At 41.9% G+C, this 23,044-nt stretch overlaps 1 protein-coding gene across 1 annotated transcript; it reads right to left on the bottom strand.

Moving 5' to 3' along the window:
- Positions 1-1,323: 1,323 nt before the first annotated feature.
- mindy3 (MINDY lysine 48 deubiquitinase 3) lies at positions 1,324-22,952 on the bottom strand. The gene is made up of 16 exons (XM_071468931.1): positions 22,799-22,952; positions 21,982-22,315; positions 21,222-21,301; positions 20,844-20,904; positions 20,547-20,753; positions 20,299-20,350; positions 19,464-19,578; positions 19,123-19,196; positions 18,900-18,979; positions 18,587-18,657; positions 17,514-17,594; positions 9,362-9,434; positions 7,428-7,500; positions 4,192-4,279; positions 3,195-3,266; positions 1,324-2,321 (listed from the first exon to the last, which is right to left on the bottom strand). Exons 2-16 carry the CDS (start codon positions 22,073-22,075, stop codon positions 2,172-2,174), a joined length of 1,371 nt encoding a protein of 456 aa, XP_071325032.1. The 5' UTR covers positions 22,076-22,315; positions 22,799-22,952; the 3' UTR covers positions 1,324-2,171.
- Positions 22,953-23,044: the final 92 nt, after the last annotated feature.

Here is a 23,044-nt window from a genome sequence, read left to right as displayed (position 1 = left end):
GAAGTTTCTCTCCTCCACATCCTTCACCTGTCCTGTTCTCCTCCTTCAACACATGCCCACCCATCCATCCATCCTGCAACTCTGTCCCTTTCCTTTTTTGTTTCATTTCATGAGTGCAGACATGGTTCACCTTGTATTAACATCTCCCTGATGCTTTTTTTTGTGCAACAGTGAAGTGTTTGTGTCAGAGAGGGAGATGACAGTAAAGGAGAGCGCCTGTTCTCTTTCAGCTGCTTCTATGTAAATCTAAGATGAATAGAGGGGGAAAAAAACTTGAAGCACATACACTAGGAGAGAGACGTGCCCCGTTTCTTTCTTCTCGCACAAGAAAAAGAAAGAGACGGTGATGATGATGGCGTGAGGAGACAGCAGCCAGACGTATTCCTGTTCTTTTGCCCCATTTTGCTTTAGTGAGGCTGCGTTATGATGTTGTCCGCCAGGTCGCATACGTTTTAATGCAGCTCAGTTTCAGCGTCTGCTCACTTCCATCTGTGATCATTTTCTCCAGTGTCTTACATCCAAAAAAGTTCTCACAGATATTCAATTTCCACGAATACACACATTTACTGTCCTCACATAACATTGTGCTCTGATCAGTTTTAGTGCAGGTTGTTCTGGATTGATTACTGCACACACACACACAGAGCAGTACCTTGTATTTTACACTGTGCTCACGTTCCCCTCCTTTTTTTTTTTTTTTTTTTTTTTACAAACTCTAAATGTGATCTTTAAGCATTATGTCAGATTAGGCCCATATCCTTTCTCCATTAGACAAATCCATTAGACACACACCCAGCCAATATTACAACACTCCGATGCACAGATACAGATATTGGAACAAGCATTGTCTGCTCACATGCACAAGTGCATAAACACTAGGTAGGTTTTGTCCTGAGACAGCACTAAGTACTTAAATAGTATGAAATGCTACTCCTCTAATACCTGCTGCTTGAGTTAAAGTCTCAACAACAAACAAAACAGCAATGAAGTGCCAAACAGGCCAGTTTATTTTAGGTTGCCTTATTAAAAGCCAATATTTCATTTGTCTTCTTTTGGAAAATCAGTCCTAGAGGGAATATTTTCTGTTTACAGAGAGGTAATTAAGTCACCATCAGTGACACAGAGATTTAGTGAATAACTGATTTAGAGTCTCTTGGGTCGTGAAACATACATTGGTGTGTGATTTAGAGAAGAAGGGCAGACAGACCTCGGACATCCTGAAACGTGAGGCTGCCCGATGTCAGGGTCAGGACATGATATTTATCAGAAAAAGACACACAGAGAAGGACATCTATGATGTGAAAGAAACTTAACCACACCGTGTTTGAACAAAAAAAAAAAGTGTTTATTCCAGAACCTTTGAGTGCGATAATAAATACATGAGCACTTGGCCAACATCCTAGTGTGGCGCATGACGCGCACACACACAGAGCACCTAAACCAGCTTCATCTCGGTGAAAACACTGAAGAAACCTCCTGCTCATATTTCCAGTTCTCTGCGTCTAGGTTGGTCCCTTTACGCTGTAAACGCTTATCAGTAGACTGTGTGTGTGTGTGTGTGTGAGTTTGTGTGTGTGTATGTGTTCTCATATGTGGAAGGCTTTGGTAGGTTTTCCCTCAAACAGTCCTATAGCTGGATTAACAGTAGTGCTTCACAGTCGACTGGCTGTACATGTGGTTCAGCATGTGATTCAGTGACACGCTGCAGTCGTTGAACCAAACCAGTCTGCCCTCTAAACAGTGTCTAGCTGTCTACTGCTAAACTGTAGCAGAGGTGTCGGCACAGAGCAGAGCTGTAAAAATAAACAGTCATTCAGTTTGTTTTTTAAATAATCACATCATAAACATCCTGCGTGTCATATTACAAGCCATGGTGAACAGACAACAGCATGAACTGTAAAGGTGAGTTTACATTTGTGTGGAATGCAGGTGATAATACAAGAATGGATCTCAGGCATGTGTGTTTAGTCCATCGAAGGGTTTGTCTCAGTCTCATGTTTGTGTGCATTTGTGTTTTTCTCATTTGTCTGCGTTGTATGTGTGTATGTGTCTCAGTCATTGTAACATGCCGACCTGTCGGGGTCAGCGTGATGAGGGGCAGCAGGAGAGGGGTGTGTACGGAGCAGTAGTGGTCTATCCACAAACACTGACGCACTCAGACTGTGTCAGTGCTAGTTCAGTGACGGGGAGCGGTCGGTGGTCCACAGCAGCTCGATGTAGGGCCACTTGGTCTGTAGGCATCGCTTGACTGGAGTGTCGTCCGTACGAACCATGGGGTCCTCAAAACCTAGCACCAAAGCTGTTCCTTCCACATATTCCACCTAAAAAAAGAAAACACACACACACACACACACACACACACACACACACACACACACACACACACACACACACAAAAGTAGGTCAATACACAGTTAACACACACATTTCAACACTTTTGTCAGCTGTGACAGGCTTTGACTCTATCAATCTCTTTTCAGACACTTCCTCTCAAAGTGTCATGGGTGAAATGCAGAGGGACGGATGCACATATGCAACAGACTCTCACAAACACACACACATACATATACCAGCTGCAGGAGACTGCTGTCAGCAGGTCTGCTTTTCCCATTTGGAGCTATGGGAATGGAATTGCCATCACAATCTTATAGGCGCCTTGCTGCCATACACATGTGTGTGTGTAGGCGTCTGCTTTTGTGTGGGCAAACATGTGGTACCATTCCTACATTTTCAGGTAGCAGTATGAAAAAAAAAAAAAAGTTGTTTTACCGACTAGACTAAGTCGACAGATGATGAAAGTGATATTCCTGAGTACCAGGTTTGTGCACCGCCACCATCTACATCCACTGACAGTCATCTATCAAACTAAGCCTGCTTAATAGACCTGTGTTTGACCATTTATCACCGCTAGGCTGCTGACAGTGGCCTCTGTGTTAAAATGACTCAGAGAAATAGGAGGCTAAGCTAGGGTTTTTAGATGGATGGACAGGCTATTAGGCTCACAATAGCTACTGTTTATTCTGGAGTGGGTGACTGCCTCCAACTGAGTGTGTGAGAGTGTGTGTGTATGTGTGTGTGTGTGTGAATGATGACAGGAAAAAAGGAGAAGTAATTGTAAACGAGTAAGGTAATATGAAAAGGAACCACAACCATCAGTTGCGATTAAAAAACCTGACTATAAAAGAGTGTCTTACCCTCTCGTTGTGGTTGGACTGTTTAAGTCCATTGTAGTGGTAGACGGGAAATGAGTCTGGGATTCCTGAATCCTGAAACACAGACGGGGAGCGGAGTGAAAAACATGCAATGCTGTCAGAGATTCTTTGGGAAACTGCTCCCACAGAGACGGGGGTACAGACCCACACAGGCAGAACATTTTTGAACTGAAAAGTACAACCCAAACATCGCCATCTGCAAACAAAGCTTCATGTTATACCCCACGTGTTCAATTTAACACATGGGATATTGAGTGTGTGTATATATTGGTGTAATGAAGCAAAGCTCAACTCAATTACCACAAATCACCCAACACTACAAAAATGTCCAAACAGCGACACTGAGCCAAAACACTCCCCATGACTTTGGCTTGAAGGTGCAGAATGCTAATAGGGTGCGTTGTCTGAGAGCGTGTCCATCCTCTCGTGTTTATATGCCTATATATGAAACTCTAACCCTCACCCCATTCCCACGTGTGTCTGAGTGTGTGTCCAGTTGGCTAATGGTAGTATAATTTCTTTGCGGCTTGAGGCCATTCCTCTGGTGAGTCCCTAAAGCCCTGATCACTTTAACACAGTTCCCCTCTATCTCTCCCTCTCTGTCTTCCTCACTCGCTCTGCCTCATAAAGGCTTCTTACAGCCCTTTCGAAACTTCTCAGCAAGTAACGTCATATGAGGTTGAACACACGCATTGATTTCACATGAGACACCACAGGAATGTTTTTGGCATAAAAACCTTTGATTTGCTAAAGCAGCACTCCACACATGCTTTAGAAATAGATATTAGTGTCACTCACATGTGTGCATACATGGCTCTATTTCCACATGTTTTAACTGTGATATGGATTGTATGACTGGTGAAAGGTATTTGTCATTTGTGAAGTGAAAGTTCATCTCTACACACACACACACACACACACACACACACACACACACACACACACACACACACACACACACACACACACACACGTATACCTGATCGGGGAAGAACTCCAACAGGAACGGGCCCAGAAGAATTATGCCCAAACTCTCTGGATCCAGCTTACTCTTCACTAGACTGACACTGAGAAGACACAGAGGGTAGAAACAGATAAAGAGGAAAGGAAGGAAATAAAAAGTGAGCAGAGGAAAACAGATGCAGAAACCTGGAGAGAGAACTGACAGAAGGAACATGCACTTGAAAAAACAGGGGAAACACAAAACAACAGCCTGTGATGTCCTATATATGAAAACTGAGACAAATTTATGATCCTCTTATCACTGAGTGTGAAGTTTTGATGACGGTTTTGGTGAGAGTGTGTGCATATTTTCATGAATACCATGGTGCAACTAAATATACCTCTGTCCAGACATTCCTACTTGTTAGATCAGTGTTATTATTATTCCACCGTGATATAAAAACTCTGGTCAGATTGCCCTTTTAAGGCAGTGAGGAGAGAAGCAGAGGTTATGCCCAGACACAGAGGAAAGGCAATGATTGTGTACTCATCTATTGATTTTTAAAAGTCATACATACAGCTGGGTGGTATACAGAGTAGACCATGACCCTGCTGAAATGTCGCTGAGAAACCCCACAAGAGTCACGTGCGTTGTTATTTAACCACTTTCTGTTCCCTATGAAGGGAGGTGAGAAAATGAGAAAATCTCCACAGGGGATCAATAATATCTTATTATTGTGACCAAGTGATTGTGTGTTAATGGGGATCTGGGGGGTTGGTTGTTTGTGGTGGGTTTGTTCTGTATCCACTTGATGACTGCATATGACTTAATTTAAAAATGGACTAGACATGAGACAATGGTGCATACAAATGCCTACACTGAGCACACCTCAGCCTTGTGTCCAATCCATCCTCATGTTTGGGTTATAATGCAGTCATGATATTTGTCTGGACTTGTGTATATCTGTCATTTGTAACAATATTGTCTTTTTTTTTAAATTTATATATGGACAAAATTATGATTAGTATGATTGAGTTGTGCACTTTCATTACCTCAAATGTTTTCTGCAATTCTCAAACCTAGAGAAAAAAATTTTAATCACAGTAATGGTCCATTTCATTTGGCCGTCTGTCAATGACCTCCTATCCCCTTCGTGCATGTGTCAGTGTTGTGGTTACCCGCCAGAAGTGGTCATAATTGACTTTCAACCAGTTTTAAGCCACATTTTTAAGCTACACTTTTGACACCTTGGTTGTTTTCAGCTGTGTATTTTATCAGGGTGAAGGATTTCGGCCATTAGACATCTGGATCTTAAGTTATCAGAGAAAAAAGCCAAGGCAGCTAAGCGCCCAGCCCCTCCATGATGTCCTATGTCTGCTTTTAAAGCAAAACTGCTTTATTCTGAGTTTCTACCAGTTTTATTCCCCTGGCCCATTAATTATAGACAAAAGTTTAACTCTTTGGATGATTCGGTTGCTGCTAAAAACCTCATGAACATCTGGATCATAAGTTCCCAGAGAAACAACCAATACAAAGGCAGTCTCAGCTTCCAGCACTTCCCTGATGTCCTGTGTCTATAGTAAAACTGCTTTATTCACAGTTTTTACTGATTATATCACCTGGTCTGTTGCGGAGAGGAGGAGACCTCTGTGGATAATTTGGCTCCTGGTAAAAACCTCCTGAATGACTGACACTGAAGGAATCCCAATTGGGAGAAGCTTATAACACCGGTGGTAAAGACCCCATAGCAGCAGGAGTTACATATTGTGTGTTTAATATTTTTCATTAATTTCAATGTTACATCGCTTAAATTGTCCAAATGGGACATTTCAACCTGTGAATATCTCTTGACAATGACATTGATGAACACTGGGCTGGAGATCCTGGATCTGTTCCAAAGACAGTAAATGGGAGAGTGACTTTGTGGACATACTAAGGAAACCCAAGGTGATTTGCACAAGAACAAGAAAACATCTTTTTGTTCTTGCTGCAATGAAATAAAATGATATTTTTGACTAGTTTATGTTTTCAACGCTATTATACTGAATGTTTAAATTCCAAGTCAGGGGACGGAGATGATTCAGTGGTTGACAAAAATGCTCTAAAACTGACTGAAAATGCAGGAAAAACTTCAAGGCATTTTGCTACACATTCACAATTTTTATACTACAATCCCTTTTTTCCTTGTTTTCAGAATGGACAATTCTGCCACAAATGTTACACAACAAATGATCAAGAGACTATAATTCCTTGTAGCTGTATCCTGACTTTTGCTGCGAACAGCCAGAGTCCACAAAATTGCTTTAGCAGCTTACTGTCATAGGTCATAGGATATGTAGAAATACAAAGTCACAGGCAACTTGCAAATAGTTTGCACTCATCTTCCATGAGTGATGAGAGTCTATACTTTAGTACTTCCAGATACTCATATTAATCATTTGTTTCCAAGTACTGAAGATGCTACTTCTTTCACATGGAGGAATTCCAGCAATAACTCTTTGGTTGTGTGGTAAGGAATGAGACTTTTTGCTACGGGAGTCTCCCACAGTTTACCGTGTTGTGTTGTGATGTATCAGCCATCTGGGGGTCTGCAGAGCAGATCAGTGGTCCAGTGACTTGGCCAGGCCCACAGCTGCAGCGTTAGGACTTACTGTTCCTCAGATGAGAACGTGCCTCTGTTTGAAGCGGCACTTTAAAGCGTTTCCTCCCTCTCTCAGTCTTTCTTCCTGCCGTTAATGATCTCCCTCTAAGCCTCTGTTTCTGACTTTCTTTATTTCATTCTTTCTTTCTCCCTGAGCTTTTATAGCGGGCTCTCTCTGCTCCTACTTTATAGTAGCCTGGTAGTGAAACATGAGCACAGGGTGGCTGACCTGGCCTGGCCATGACTTAAGAGTTAGAACTTTAGAAGCTCTACAGGTGCCGTACACACACACACACACACACACACACACTTGTACTTCTATCTTTGTGAGGACACTCATTGACATAATGCATTCCCTAGCCCCTTACCCTAACCATAACCATCACAACTAAGTGCCTAACCTTAACCCTAACCCTGACCTTAACCTAAACCTAATTCTAACCATAACTCTAAAACCAACTCTTAACCCTCAAAACGTGATTTGAAGGTGTCTCAAAAAGTGAGGACCGGCCAAAATGTCCTCACTCTGTTAGTAAAATACTTTTTTTGGTCCTTACTACGTAGCAAGTACAAGTACACACACACACAAAAATACACACAAACATAAAGCCTTGAACATGCAAGCACTTACTACTCAGGCTCTGAGACAAGGTCAAGGGCTTTCATCACGTCCTCCAGCAGAGACTCTGGGATGAAGCCATTATCTACACACAGAGAGAGAGAGAGAGAGAGAGAGAGAGAGAGAGAGAGAGAGAGAGAGAGAGAGAGAGAGAGAGAGAGAGAGAGAGAGAGAGAGAGAGAGAGAGAGACATAAAGAGAGACTGAAGCACTGGCTGACCCATCACCGGCCCTGGGGAATTAACTGACACAACTGAAAAGAAAAAAAAAAAAAAAAAAAACATAACACGGCCATAACAACACACACGACATGTACACACGCACACACCTTGTCCTTTCTCTCTGACCTACATTCCACGGCTGTGATGATGATGATTGCTTTACCTGAGAGGAGACGCTTTAAACATTAACATGTGTTTTTGCCCGAAAGATTGTTTGTGTGTGTCCAGGCACTTACAGCATGTGAGTGTGTGTGGCCTGTTGTTTAGATAAATAGATAAAGCCCAAGTGTATTGTAAAGAAGATTAACTGACAGGCGCTCTGCTTGACTGCGCTCAAGCAACTCAATCTTTTTTGGCCTTTTCAGCGCCGAATGTTATCCTGTCTCTGTGACAACTGAAAGTCTGACAGCCAGCAGAGAAGGTGCACACACTCTACACAGGGACAATGACAAACTCCAAATATTAAAGAACATGCTGAGACAGTGGGTTTCCGAGTGTATGTCTAGTGAGTCACTGCAGTGTGTGTGAATGCGTCTGGCGCCTTTTTTCCACAACACAAGGAGCTGTGCTGACTCTACATGTGACACAGACAGATTTATGAGCCTTTCTGCACAGCACTCAACTCTGCTGCGCTTGAATATACACTGCAGTTAGTGAATTGTGTCTTTGCACAAAAGGTGTGTGAGAAAAGACTGTGGTCTGGGCAGATGATAGTGGAGGTAGATCTGATAACATGCAAAGTGGTATTCTGTGCAACAGGAAGAGACAGATGAAGAACAAGTGGGGGAAAAAAAAGATGAAGTTATGTTTATATATTCGTTGTCAAAGTGCATGGAGCAGGGAAGTCACTGTAACATCACACCAGCACATACAAAAAGATCTCAGCATGTTGTTCCTACAAGCCAGATAGTGAATAATTTTGTTTATGGCGACAGAGTACAGCACACTTCATTTCACAATAAAAAACACATAAACATGAACATATGTGTAACGACTGCTGATTTAGTCAGGTCCTTGGCTAAAGGCTCTCGCAGTATGGATAGCTCTAAGTGTCTGATGTCAACATTCTCATGTGTTGAGTGCGACTCCCAACATCTCTGCATCTCTCTGTCCTCTGTCTCTTGTCTCCACGGCAGAAGCAAAACAATACACAACAGATGTTGAAAATAAATGTTTCATCTCAATGCTCTTTCTTGTCTCTATGTGCTCGCGAACGCACAATTACCCCACATTGTAGTCTTGAGGCTACATAAATGAACACTGCAGACATCCGACTTTGATTTCTTGTGACATGACAAACTATCTGTCCTTCCCCTCGCCTTTTACCCCAGTCACCTGGAAGTGACATGAAAGGAGGTTTAGGAAAAGGAGGGAGAGAGGGAAGGAGCAGGATGGTTGACTCAGCTGTTGGAGGAGCTGATCTCACCAACCTAAACAACAACAGTGGAGAAGGGAGAAACAGACACTGTAGATGAAAATAACAGAGGCAAGACACAAGAAAGAGGGAGCGGAGGAACAGTGGAGGTTATAAATGCATCTGCTCCAGACAGAGCAGTTAACGCGAAAGTTTGGATTAATTTAAGTATTTTCATATAACTGGTGTACTTAGCAAACAGTATAATGACCTATAAAAACAAGTGAGCACGGGGTGAAGGGCAGAATGTCTGAATGATTAGCAACTTAATGATCATGTGTACAATATATATTATACAAACACGTTCATTACCTTCAGGATCAAATGACTGGAAGACCCTCCTTGCCTGTTCTGATGGAGACTCTGGACCTACTAGGGACATCTCCTACAGAAAGACAGCCAGGAAGGAGAAAAAGACAGATAGGAAAAAAATAAAAAAGAGACAAAACAGGAGAGGGAGAAAGAGAAGATTAAATGGTGAGAGATTGTGCATAACCGCAGGAAAAGGTCTGACCTAAAAGCGACCATGTAGAAATTTGTGATCTAAGTGAGGAGACAGAGAGGGGAAGATCTAGATCACATTATGGGAGAATGTGGCTTCATCAGTTCTGAATCATTACAACAGTTCAGTGAAGCGATCAGAAAATCATCAAGATCAGATTCTGATTGTTCTTGTCAAGGCTTTAGTGGAACTAATGTATAACAAACTATAGTCAAGACGTGCAGCTAGAATACAGTACCATTGTAGTGGTTTGTGATGCACTGCTTATGTACATTGTGCATGTATGTGTGTGTGACTGTGGGTAATCTAAGGGGCCAGTGCAATCACCAGAGTCCATTGGGTTATTAACTGATCTACTGATAAAGTTGGACGGCTTGTTTTCACTCCAAACACTCAATCAGGAAATCGAGTCTTACAAATACAGCCTTTGATTTATGACAGGCTCTACAATGCTTGTTTGCTGGTGAAATTCAGAAAGAGCAGTGTTGGCAAAGAGAGCAGAAAGGAGGTAGTGTGTATGTGCATCAAGAGGGTGATGCCTCTTGTGACTGGCCTAAATAAACCCCATACTCTCTCTCAACCAGTGGCCTTAGCATGATTCAGACAAAGTGCTTGTCAGATCATTCAATAGCAGGTAAAACCCCTTCCACTCATAATTTTTTTCAATTTTTTTTTTTGGTTTCAAGATTTTTTGAGATCATGCCAACTTCATGCAGTGGCAGGACAGGTGTGCATCTGTGAGAAAGGAACCAAGGTTTGAACTTCTTTCTCAAGCTGTCTGAGTTAACTCTCCACGCAACAAATTATTTCATTTATGGTGTGTGACTTAGTGCAAAACCATGAATGGCATCAACAAAGAGACCCTGTGCAGTTATCCCCGTTTGTCAGATTCACTGTGTAGAAACGACAAATACACACAAGACACGGAAATTTTGGAAAGGGACCATGGCAGCAGAATGACGCAGCTAGGAGAGAGTAAGGAAAACATTTTTGTCTTCAGATGAAACACTGAACAACCAAGTCTGTTTTAACCTTAGTGAGCCCTTAACAGTCCAAAGTAAGATACCCTTGACAGACCTCATGGGATAGAAACCTCTTCTCATGCCTTCTCTCATCTTATATTTCTAAGCATTGTTAAATATCTTTTAAACTTTCTGTGTGTAAATTTGACAGGTGAATAACCACCAGTTCCTGATGAGCAACTTTGCAAGTAAACAACAACAACAATAATAATAATAACAATAATAATAGTAATATTAAGTGCAAGGGTGAGTGTCATAGTTCATTTGAAAATATCTTGAATGAATAATTACAGAAGTATATAAAATAAAAAAAACTTAGGAGATATTTTTCCAAGAGAGAGAGAAATGAGATTCTTCATAAGAAGATGGCTTTTCAGCCTTAGCTTTCTATCTTTCTCTCTCACACACACGCACACACACACACAGTGTGCAGGCAAGACTCAGAAGGTTCTCACTGTTCCTCCACACAAGTGAGGGAGGGATTGTATTTATGACAACGAAGCGCTGGACAAACACTGCATGTTTTTGGACAGCAAATGAACCCTGCTCATCTCCTTTAGCTGGCCTTTATTAAAGCTTGAGCCTCAGATCCATGCAGGCTGCTTGGGTTTCACGGTCCACTTATTACTGTACTCAGGGCTTACTCAGGGAGAGAGGGGTTCAGGGGGACAGAACGAGAAGAGATGACTCCCAGCTGCCGGCTCTTCAGATGCAAAAAACCCCCCAAAAAAAACATTTAGAGCCTGGCGAACACACGCTCACACACTGTTCTGTCACAGAGTGTAGCAGGGTCCTGATGTGTTAACATTACAGGCTCCATAAATCTGATGGTAGATTTGTCATTTGCTAGATATGTCTGTGTTTCACTTACAGGGGTGGACAAGGGTCATTCTGCCAGGAATAAAGTGCAGTTGAGTATATGTCTGCAGACTAATTCATTAAATGTGAGATTAACGGTGAAGTATGTATCTTAAAACATGAACTGTTTTCTTAAACTGCAACGCTGCCTTTTACCTGAACTGAGAAAATTTATCTCCTTTGAAAGCGATGAAAAGTCCAATGAGCCCCAGTGCATACAGTTTATTATCTTCCAGACCAGGATGGACACATTCGGTGTAAATCACCTGGTAGTGCTATAGTTACAGGATGTCAACACATGACAAACACTAGTATGTGGACATCCACAGACAACAAAACATACTTTTACAGCTAGTCTATACCTGCTAATATGGCTAATTGGCACATAAGAAAGAATAGGAAAGACAATGACTCACATGAGCATAGGATCATGCACATGCACACAAACATACATAATGGCACCAGGAATTAGGCGATTGTGTATGTGTGTGTGTGTGTGATGACAGGTCTGCTTGGTTGTCTTTGATCTCTGTTTTATTAGAGGCCTGAGGAAGATGCTGCTGAGTTGGAAAACATGTCATGGAGCTAACACACTCCACAGGGAAGGTGTATGTAAGTGTGTGTCTCAGCGTTTCTTTGCACTCATACCCACTGTGGTACAGTATGTGCGTGTATGTGTGTGTGTGTCTCCAGAAAAAAGAGAGAATATCTGTGCAATAATTAGACCTGTCCACTACTGAAATATGTCCTGGAGCACTGTATTCTATCCTCTCAAGTGTGCAAACATCCATGCTCCTGCAGAGACATGGTACAATGACACACACACACACACACACACACGCACGCACGCACGCACGCACGCACGCACGCACGCACGCACGCACACACACACACAAAGCTTTGTGAGTGTGCCTTATGAAATGAAGGAGCACATTCCAATCCCCACAGTCTAACTTTTTTTTTTTTTTTTTTTGCACCAACCCTGGACCTCCTTAACAGAGTAACAACAAGCTACCCTACAAAGGAACAAAGCAAGAACAACACTCGCACACCACTCCGAGGACTTAAATACACAAAGTAATGCAGAACAGTTGCTCTGAGCAAAGCCAGAATACATTTATTGAAATGAAACATGTCGAATGACCAAAGGGCTTTCCTGTAAGCAAATGGGAGTGTGTGTATGTGTCTAAGTCAGGACTACTGGACATATGTCCCATAATACAAGATACATACGGTACTATATAGTATATGTCTGATGCTATTTTTCTAATAAATCAGATCATGCATAACTTTGGAGAAGGACTACTGACCACTGCCTAAACCTTCACCTCTATCCATCTGCACTTCTGTTGCACCCTCCTTACTGGACTTGAGTGGCTCTCTTAAGTTGACAAATCATCCCCTGTAGGCCCCTTTCCTCTCTTGTTCTTTCTCTTGCCAAATTTTACCCCTTTTTATCTACCTTTTCCTGCTTTAAGTAGGTACTCCAGTTTTAGAGTATTTCCTCCCCTCCCACCCATGACTTTTTCTTCCATTCTTCCTTCTCCCTTTCGTCCTTTATCTCCACATGCTACTTCAGGAAAGACAGGGAGGCATAGTAGACTAGAGTTACTCTTTCTTTGCCTTTGGTCTACCCAAAGAGCTATTGTGTGTACTGAGAGGCTCTGAGTGGCCACAGAGTGCATCTGAAGGGATCGGTTTCAAGACAACAAAGCAGAGGTCTCGGACAGTGTCTCCTGCCTTGTTCGTAGTTTGCATCGACAGCTTCGCTACATGACAGGCGGAGGAGACAGTTAGTGTGTGGTTGTTTGTTATGTAGAATGTATGTGTCTTTGTTTTGTTCACCTTAACTGGCCTTTGTCAAAGTACAGGAAGCAATGGAAAACCTCTCTCTCTTGCTACATAAGAAGTGCGTGCAGTATCAACTGTATGTTAACGATTGTGAGACTGTTTTAGGTGTGACAGACAGGACAAAGCAGTGATTTATGGAGCTGTCTTGGATGAGAAAGACTGTGTCTCACCAGAAAAGTGAGGAGACACCGGAGGATACTTATGTAGTGTAATGATGGCTCCTATAACAGAGACCAACACACAGGGGAAAAGGAAGAACAGTGCAGCACACACACACTCACACAGAGAGCCTTTCATCCTACTACAATGGCCTTTGGTCTGACATGTCACAGATTATTAATGACTGTTAATGTACACTGCTTTGTTTTTTTGTGTTTGTATGTGGCCCGCACCCTCTGATCATACTAAGACCAGAAAGTAATCCCGTTTAACAGAAAGCACACTGTTCTTATGACCTATTATATTATTTTCCTGATGCTTTTTTTCTTTTTTTAAAAAAATATTCATTCTTTGTTTTGTTCAATCTACCTTCAGTACATTGGGTGTGGTGAGCATAATTCAATATTATTGTTTATCAAGTCAGCATCGTTATCCTGTGTTATTATATTATATCTATATATTATATCATGTTATCATTTTAAATTTCATTCATTTTCGTATCATGATATTTCATTCTTGAACTATTTGGGGCTCATTAATGGTCATGAGAACACACAGTATCTGTTATATATTATTCTAAACTCGAGGTTCTCTTACTAGCTCTGACACCTGAGCAAGTTCCATTGGTTGATGAAGACTGTGGGATACAGTTGAAAGCTAATATATATTATGGTAATGATTTCAGCCATACTGCTGAGCCCCGTTACGGCAATACTTTAAAATTTACTGCTCTTGTGTCAATAAAGCCTCACTGAATGAAACTAACCAACATTAACTGCGTCTGTACACTTGTGCTTCAAGCTCCTGCTCTTTACCAGTCCTTGAAGGACACTGTGTGTGTGCAGACAGAAGCTGGAGTCTTATGGGACACAGAGCGCCACAGCGGCTGCTCTCCTTCCTAGTAAATCACTGACCCAGAACGCAACTACTGTACACATACGCACACAAAACACACACGCATAACTCCCTGGAGAAGCAGAGATACAGCCTGTGAACCTCATCACTCAGCAAGAGGAGAGTAAAGAGTGATGAGAAATGTCACAAGAGGATCACCCCCACCCGCTTTCCTGAGTGACCACTGCCCCACTCTTTAAAAGTGCATCCTTCCTTGCTACTTCCCTTCTTCCTCTTTCCTTCCCATGAGGGACCAATAATCTGAAGAGGTTGGCTGAGGTGCACTGGGGAATCCTGTTCTTGGGCAACCGACCCAGTGTACACTGGAGTGGATAGTAACTTCAAAGACAAGATGGGTGGAAAGGAAGCAAGAAAGAAATTTTTCCTAGACAAAATGCATTTTGTCTCATCCATCACCTGTCCCTCTTCTCCTTCATTCTGTCTTCTTTTCTCTCCTTCCTCTGGCGTCTCAGAAACTCTTGTCCAAAAACAGATCCCATTACATGCCATTATACACACTCAGGGTCTTTCTCGTATGCACACACACACACACGCAGACACACACACACACACACACACATTAATACAACAGAGGGCAGAGAGTGTAGGGGGTGTTGTGGGTAGGAATCAGAGATGGTGGAATGGCCTTTGTGTAGGTACATTAGATTAAAAAAAAACCAAAACACTAATGCCATTAAACTGATGGTCTGAAAGCCACAGTCACACACTGACAGCGACTCAGGGGAATACACACCCGTCTCCAAAGGCAGACAGAAGGTGCCGCTGACACATCAGAGGCAGGGATCAGGTTTTCTGCTTTTGTGGAGCTGATAGTTCTATATCAAAGCTAAAAGCTACATAACCAGGTAGCATATATTTTTGTATCATGAAATCTGGGAAATCTCAGTATGCTTCTAATTAGCTCTAAACATAGATTCCCTTTCAAAGAGGACAGGGTCACACTGAGTGAGGTCTACCAGCAGAGTGCCCTTGCCCCTATGTCTTCCCCCTTCAGCTTTGTCTCCACGTTGTAGAGCCGGCGTAATGTAGCGTCAGCTGTGTACGTCAGTTTATATGCATGCGTGTGTGTTCAAGTGTGGTCAGTTTCCAATGGGACAAATGGATCCAGATGGGAACTCTGGAATCACATTCCCTGCAGGAAGCCATCCACCTGAAGTCTCACACACACACACACACACACACACACACACACACACACACACACACACACACACACACACACACACACACACACACACACACACACACACACGTACTTCTATCTTTGTGAGGACTCTCATTGACATAATGCATTCCCTAGCCCCTTACCCTAACCTTAACCATCACAACTGAGTGCCTAACCCTAAACCTGACCCTGACCTTAACCTAAACCTAATTCTAACCATAACTCTGAAACCAAGTCTTAACCCTCAAAATGTGATTTGAAGGTGTCTCAAAAAGTGAGGACCGGCCAAAATGTCCTCACTTTCCCAAAATGTCCTCACTCTGTTAGTAAAATACTTTTTTTGGTCCTTACTATGTAGCAAGTACAAGTACACACACACACACACACACACACACACACACACACACACACACACACACACACACACACACACACACAACACTAATGTTAATCAGGATTAGGTTCCCTGCGCTCTGGAATTTGTGTGTAAGAGTCAGTCCATGTGTGAGTGTGTATATGTGAACATGTCACTAGTGCCGGGGGAGTTGTAGCAATCGGTAAGTCATCAGTGCATGCATGACGACTTTGGGTCATCAGTGAGCCAACATATGATCCACTCGCCTAGCAGGCTTCAGCTTTGTGCATGTAACTGAGCTTTTAATCAATGGTATATTAGGGGTGTGGCCTTATGATGGAGATGACTGCCAGGGATTTTTCTGCCTCTCTGGTGCCATTTTCACAAAAGCAAGGAGAATCAATTTGCCCCAACCAAACCTGCCAGCTTCAATACACAAACTACAGCAATGTATTATATTACATGTTCGCTGATAGAGATGATAAACATGTTTGTTTGAGTGCAAGGAGGGTTAGTGGACACACACACACACACAGATCTGATGATTCATACTTCTACCCAAAAGGCCAGTTTCTCTCAAAGTTACAAGATGAGCATGTATGTGCACATCAAGTGTACATCTGACATGTTGCTGTTGCAGGAGCAGGATTCTGTGACCCTTTTCCAAGAAAGAGTTTTCACCACATAAACCTGGTTCCAGTTTTTTTTCCTGCAGTGCAATACCTTTCACCCAAAAACTACCCACTCTGCTGTTGTACTTACTGATGACTTAAGGATGGATTCTGTAGCAAAGAATGTCAGATTTGTTAAACACAAAGCTCCAGAGTGCCACCAACTTTTAACAACTTTTAACCCCTAGTTATCACTATAATATAAGCGGGAATGGGATTTTGTTTAGTGTTACCAGTGTTAACATCTGCTTTCTAACATTTTCTATCACTCTAATTTTTTTCTTAGCCTTCTGAGTTCCTGGGACTATTTTGTACAACAATGAAGTGCCAGAACCGAAAAATGTGTGATCCATTTTGTTGGAATAAACCCGACAGTGAAGGTAGACAGAAGTATACAGTAAATGGAGTCCAAATCCAGCAGCTTACATCATGGCCATACATTATGAACAACACATTTTTTAGCAGATCACAGATGGTTGAGAAACTAAAATTGTGTGCTCTTGTGCATGAGAGAGAGAGAGAGAGAGAGAGAGAGAGAGAGAGAGAGAGAGAGAGAGAGAGAGAGAGAGAGAGAGAGAGAGAGAGAGAGAGAGAGAGAGAGAGAGAGAGAGAGAGAGAGAGAGAGAGAGAGAGAGAGAGAGAGAGAGAGAGAGAGAGAGAGAGAATTAAGATGACTATGTGCGTGTTCAAACAGAGCTTTTTTTCTTCTTAATGCCGGATAGGTGAAAAGCCAAGAAACAGCACTGGCCATATATGACTATCTCCTGCGCTCATTTTCCCTCCCCTCTCTCTGCCTCTCTTTTTTCCCCACATTGATATCTGATCTGCACTATATTAAATCTGTTAAGCACATTCCATATTTTGGTTTTTCTAACCTGCTGTGGAGACTGGCTTATATTACGCTCTATGTGTCTGTGTGTATGAAATATGTATTTGCTCGCTTATGGATGAATGTATTGAACTTGCCTTGGTGAAAAACACAGAGAGGTGAGTTTCACTGCCAAGGATCCAAATAGGGAACTTTGGAGACTTGAGGAATGCCCCGACCTGAAACACATACACACACACACACACACAGAAAAGGAATGCACAACAAATGTGTGTCTATTTTGAGTAATTTTCATCATGAATCACAGACTGTTTATCATGTAACAAGTCCCTTTCATAAGGCACATTAATATTTGAACAGACATAACATGTCAGAGTATACAGAACAGCATGTTACTTCTCTGGAGCCTTAGTAAAATAGTACTCTGTAATGAAATGTATATTATCAAGGTGAATTCAACTCATTTTCACCTGAATTGTCTGTCAGTGGCATTATATGCAGCTTGAAATTAGCTTAATTTCCATACAAGAACAATTAAGCAAATAGCACAATAGTAAATGAACAACATTCACATTGAACAGACCTCTCCTTACTTGATATGAGTTGGTCTCTTAAATCACTCTTAACATCTCTCTAGTTACTTTGGCAACCCTCTACTTGCTATTAACATATTATATCTGCCCACTTTGCCTTTTGAGAGTTCATGCCATAACTCCAGCTTTTTTGGATTTGCTTACTTTGGCAATGATAAATAAACAGCAATGATAAATAAACAGCCAAGATTCCTGTTTTGCAAGACGACAAAAATGTGTCACGTCACATGTGTTTTCAAATTGCTTTTGTGGTCTATTTTTGGGTGCTTCAGTGCATGTGTGCCAGGAAATAAAAGTGTAGAGTGAGTGGGGAGTTTACAGCAAGTCTGTTGGGATTGTTCCTTACAAACACACATATTTTCACATGGGAGCTCTAACTGTGGTTTGTGCTTCACATATTGGAAATGTCCCACATCTCAGAGTAACACAAAAGAGTCAGCTTTTGTGTATTTATTTGTTTTCTTTCTTCGCGCGCTCCCAGTTTATACAATGGGTGTCCATTTCAAATCATCAAAAAATAAAAATCCACAAATCCTCTGCAGATTTACCATGAGCAAGCACTGAACAATCCGTTGTTTTTATTGCATTACGTTCTCAGAGCATGTATGTGTCTGTACCTTGCAGTAGCGTAGTGATTCCATAAGCGTGAGGAAGCCAACTGATGCCTGTTTGTGTATGCCATGTAGTTCTACAAGACAGGGAGAAAAAAAAGAAAAGAGGAACACAATGTGAATTTGTTAAATTATGTCAAACTGGAATTAATTTGTGCTTTTTATGCAACGCTGTGGGTTGTGTGTGGGAATTATTGCCGTCTGATGGATATGGATTAAATCTGGGGCCATAAAACTGAGCTCTGTGAGTGTAATGTGTGTGCCTCTTATGTGGATAGGATATTTGTGTGTGCATGCAGTAACTACATGGAAGTCTTACTCATGCCAGAACACTCCCTGTCTCCATCCCAGACATTAGAGACAGCGTGGCCAGTTACAAGGAGGTTAACCAGGCTCTGACTGCAAAAGATAAGAAAGGAGATATCAAGAGAAAATGTAAGAAATTCTATAAGCTTTATCACACAGAAAATCTTGCCTAGTGTTTAACTTGCTCTAACAGTGTAACTGATGTGGACAATAGGTGAGGAGAGGTGTTTCTATACCTGCCATGACCATGCACAGGGTCTATGAGAGGCTCCATCGTGTCCTGGATCTCATTTCGTATATTTTCTATGCCCTGCACAGAGAGGACCAGAGGATCCTGGATTTTATTTTTTATTTATTTAAGTATTGATGCGACAGACAGGAAAACTGACTGCTGAAACTCAATGATTAAATGCCTATTAATAAAAGGAAATATGTGTTTTGTGTTTGAGGCTTTGTGTTTGAGGCTAGTCTGAATGCTATTATTACTTACTATTACATACAACATCACCAATATCAAATTCTCTTCAGTATCTAATACTTCTATCCCTTTCTCAGTTCAGCCATTGACTTAGTTTACCTTGGTTAGGATGACTGAGTAGAGGAAAAGCAAGACTCCACAGCACCCCCTCCAGGTGTGGTAGAGAGACAGCACCTCCTCTCTGAGATCAGACACTGACATTACAGTCCGCTTGCTGCAGAAGAACACACATCAAGATGACTTATGAATCACTCAAAAGACATACGATTTGTTGGTCGTACTGTGGTCACAGTAAATACCAGGATCGTAACAATAACTTTCATGATAGGGCACAAATCTACTAAATGCACCAGAAGAAAAAGAAAAATCTAATCTTGTCTGTTTGGAGACACTTTCCCCCTTTGCTTCACCTTGGAAAGCTTGCTAGTGGGGTTGTCTGTCTTAGATAGGACACACTTCTTCACTGTGAGTCAGCACTGCTTTTTGCTGACTGTGGTCTCAGCTGCCAGTGCACTTGCAATGTGATGAAATTTCAATATTCCTCTGGCAAGTGCAGCCTTGCATTCATTTAGTTTGTGTGCGTGCGTGATGTGTGTAAGAAAGGTAGTGAGAGGTATTTTTTTTATTAAGCAATCAGTGAAAGTGCTGATTTGGCACCTTGTGAGCAGAGTGAAATAGCTAATTTGATGTGAAAGCCAAGTCCAACAGACCAGATTAATCAAACACTCTGCTGATACTATCTTCTGAGAAATATGTAGTTCTCTATTCCATTGCTGCATATTGGCAATTGTAAATCCAGGATTTGTGAGGTATTAATCCCTCCAGAAACCCACTGTATTATTTATTGTCAACATCATCTGCGTGGAGGAGGAAACAGTAATGAGCATAAAGATGGAAGGTGTTAGCTGTGGTGAGAATATTAAGTGTCACTTACTGCAGAACACTGTGAAATCGCTCAAAGCCAAGGTCCTCAGCAGCCAAAGCAGCTAGGCACAAGAAAACACACACACTGTAGTATCAGAGCATGACACAGCAAAACTCCACGCTGCTGAATAGTTAGTCATTAAAAGTTACTGCTCCTGTGAGGGCGATACTTGAGGGTGAATAAGTGACCATTCATGTTTGTGTACCGTCACTGTGAATGTGCATCTTGCATGTGAATGTGACAGATGCAGGACTCACTGGGTTGCTGCTCCTGTGGCGGCTGGCTGCTCTCTGGCTCTGGCATGTCCTGTGTTTGCGACTGTGACTGTGTGTTAGTATGTGTGCTGGTGTGTGGGCCTTGTCCCTTTGCCCAGGTCACCAGGCAGAACCCTGTGGAGGGGCTGGAACAGGCAGACTCCAGGATTTCACTCAATGTGGAACACAGGGCTGTCTTCTGTTCCTCCTCTAACAGACGCAGACATAAAACATGCATGATTTAACGGGTCAAAACAAATTGCAAAAACAACGGTCTGGATGTTTCTGTGGATAATCTACCTGACATCTGTCTCCAGTTGGAACTTTCTCTATTAAAGAGAATGTTCTTCAAGAGAAAAGCCTGCAAAGAAACACAAAGTCAATATACAATGTGCTTAGTATTGTTTGTCCACAGTCTACCCTCACAGAGTTTGAAACATGTTTTATTTTTATTACATAACCAACCATTTTTTACATTGCCAGACTGCATAAACCTGCACATTCCAAGTCAGTCTGCAAGGTCTGGAAAGTGTACATCCTGAAAGAGTGCAATGTTGCAGACTTAAAGTCTCATTCCTCACAATACAATTTTAAGCACTTCTACCTGCTGAGGTTGTAGGACGTCTGTGAGGGCACAGTGTTCTGGGAATATTGTAAAGAGACTGAACTAAACCTTACCTGGACAGGTGCAATGACAGCACATGGTCCGCCTTCAAACTGCTCAAGTGCCGTGTGCTCATTCTCACTGAAAACAAATCCTATGAAGAAGACAAAAAATCCTCATGTGTCAACAGAGGCATCGTAAAATGTTTCATAATAATATCAAACGGTTTTTTTTTAGACATGTTCACCTGCACACATTCAAAAACCACAAGAGCCCGCATGGTCATATTTAAAGCTACAACAATGTGTCTATTGATAGATATGATGCTGGGATAGAAAATCATTTATTGTATTTTGATCTTCAATTGATAGTTTTCAGTAAATTAATTTTAGAAAACAAAAAAGCTGGTTTCAGTTTCTCGAATTTGTATCTTTTCTATGATAATAAACTGAATATCTTTGGGTTTTGGTTTTAAAACCCCAAAGACAAAAACAGACATTTGACATTACCACTTTGGACAATGGGATATTGGGCCTTAGTCATATTGAAGGCCAGGAATGACTCAGGCTAAACTCTGTAGAAGGGCTAACCAACCATGTGCAGGAACAGGGATGATGATGTGCAGTACACATACCAGCACAATACATGACAGCATTGTACCTTAGTGCTTATCTGATCTTCAATTAGACAGGAGGATCTAACAACTGACATCACTTGTGTTTCTCTTTTGGACAGAATTTAAACTTGGCTACACTTGGCCTCCCTGTTTCTTGGTGAATATGTAATACGAAAGCACTTTATTTCATATCCTCAGACTAAGACAAAGTATCATACCTTGGGTCCATCTACGGAAGATGGAGGCAGACACCCCTCCACTGGAGGGTCTCCCCCAAACCAAATCCACCACCTCTTTATTTAACTCCGACATGACAACTTTCACTGCTGGTAAATCCACAGGCACTCCTTCTTCAGTCCAACAGCCTGGTGAGGACCACAGGGGTCTGTTGAGGCCAACTCGCTAGCTCTTCTCGAAGTTGACAGTCCACTTCTCTCGGTGGGACGAGCCTGTGGCATTGGCCACAAGCTACCTGTGTAGCTATCCACAGTCTGACTCTAGTGGCTGGCAGAGAACTGGCGGGTAGGAATGACATCAACGTAGCCACAGCAGCTTGAAAAGTAATGGGACAAAATGCGCTAAAATTACCGACTAATGCTAATAGCAAGCACGATATTTTTTTTTTTCACACAGACGGCTTAATTGCGCTTATGAGGCAAGCGTCGCACGATTCAAGATTATTTTTTAAATCAATGTAACGCTCTATATTCGCTCGGTTTACCAACAAGCTACAAAGCTAACAGTGGCGTTAACGTCACGTAGTTGATTAAAATGAGTGCTGACAGCAGGATGACGATTAACTGTTTCTTTAGCAGTGTTCTCATCTTCTTACACTGTTGTGAAATTATTGTGTCAGTGATATTTTTAGAGATGAGTTGGCTTAGCAATGTCAGCAGTTAGCATTAGCATTACAACTAGCAGCTAATCTTTCATTGCTTTGTCATTCAGTGACTTCTCAGACGACAGCGATAACGACAGTTGTTGAATGAATTCATATTGCGTATTATTAGTTAGATGACGTTAAATCATAATTACCTTGATACACAGTCGAGTAATGGGTTTCCGTATTGATTATATATTTTGGTAGCAATTGCACTATCACCAACGTCTCTGTCATTCGTTTATTTACAACAGAATTGTAAAAAAAAAAAAACTGTGCGTACATGTGACGTGACTGCCCATTGGTTGAAATACAGAAAGTTCCAAATGCGTCAAGGGGTACAGCCTCAACGCGTTACCTCATTGGTCAACAGGCTTGTCAATCATATCGACTACCCGCCC

The sequence above is a fragment of the Trachinotus anak genome, unplaced genomic scaffold, assembly GCF_046630095.1.
Source record: "Trachinotus anak isolate AG129_WGS33_773 ecotype Australia unplaced genomic scaffold, CSIRO_AGI_Tana_v1 ptg000032l, whole genome shotgun sequence".
Taxonomy (NCBI): Eukaryota; Metazoa; Chordata; class Actinopteri; order Carangiformes; family Carangidae; genus Trachinotus; species Trachinotus anak.
This window is presented reverse-complemented; position numbering and strand designations above follow the sequence as displayed.

What these genes read in the sequence shown, in the direction of transcription:
- mindy3 (XM_071468931.1), bottom strand. Translation starts at nt 22,075, where the DNA reads ATGTCGGAGTTAAATAAAGAGGTGGTGGATTTGGTTTGGGGGAGACCC. An exon ending in CCTGTGCATGGTCATGGCAG is followed by an intron (nt 18,980 to 19,122) that starts GTATAGAAACAC and finishes TATCTTTTGCAG; the next exon opens with TCAGAGCCTGGTTAACCTCC. An exon ending in AGTCCAACCACAACGAGAGG is followed by an intron (nt 2,322 to 3,194) that starts GTAAGACACTCT and finishes TTCTTTTTTTAG; the next exon opens with GTGGAATATGTGGAAGGAAC.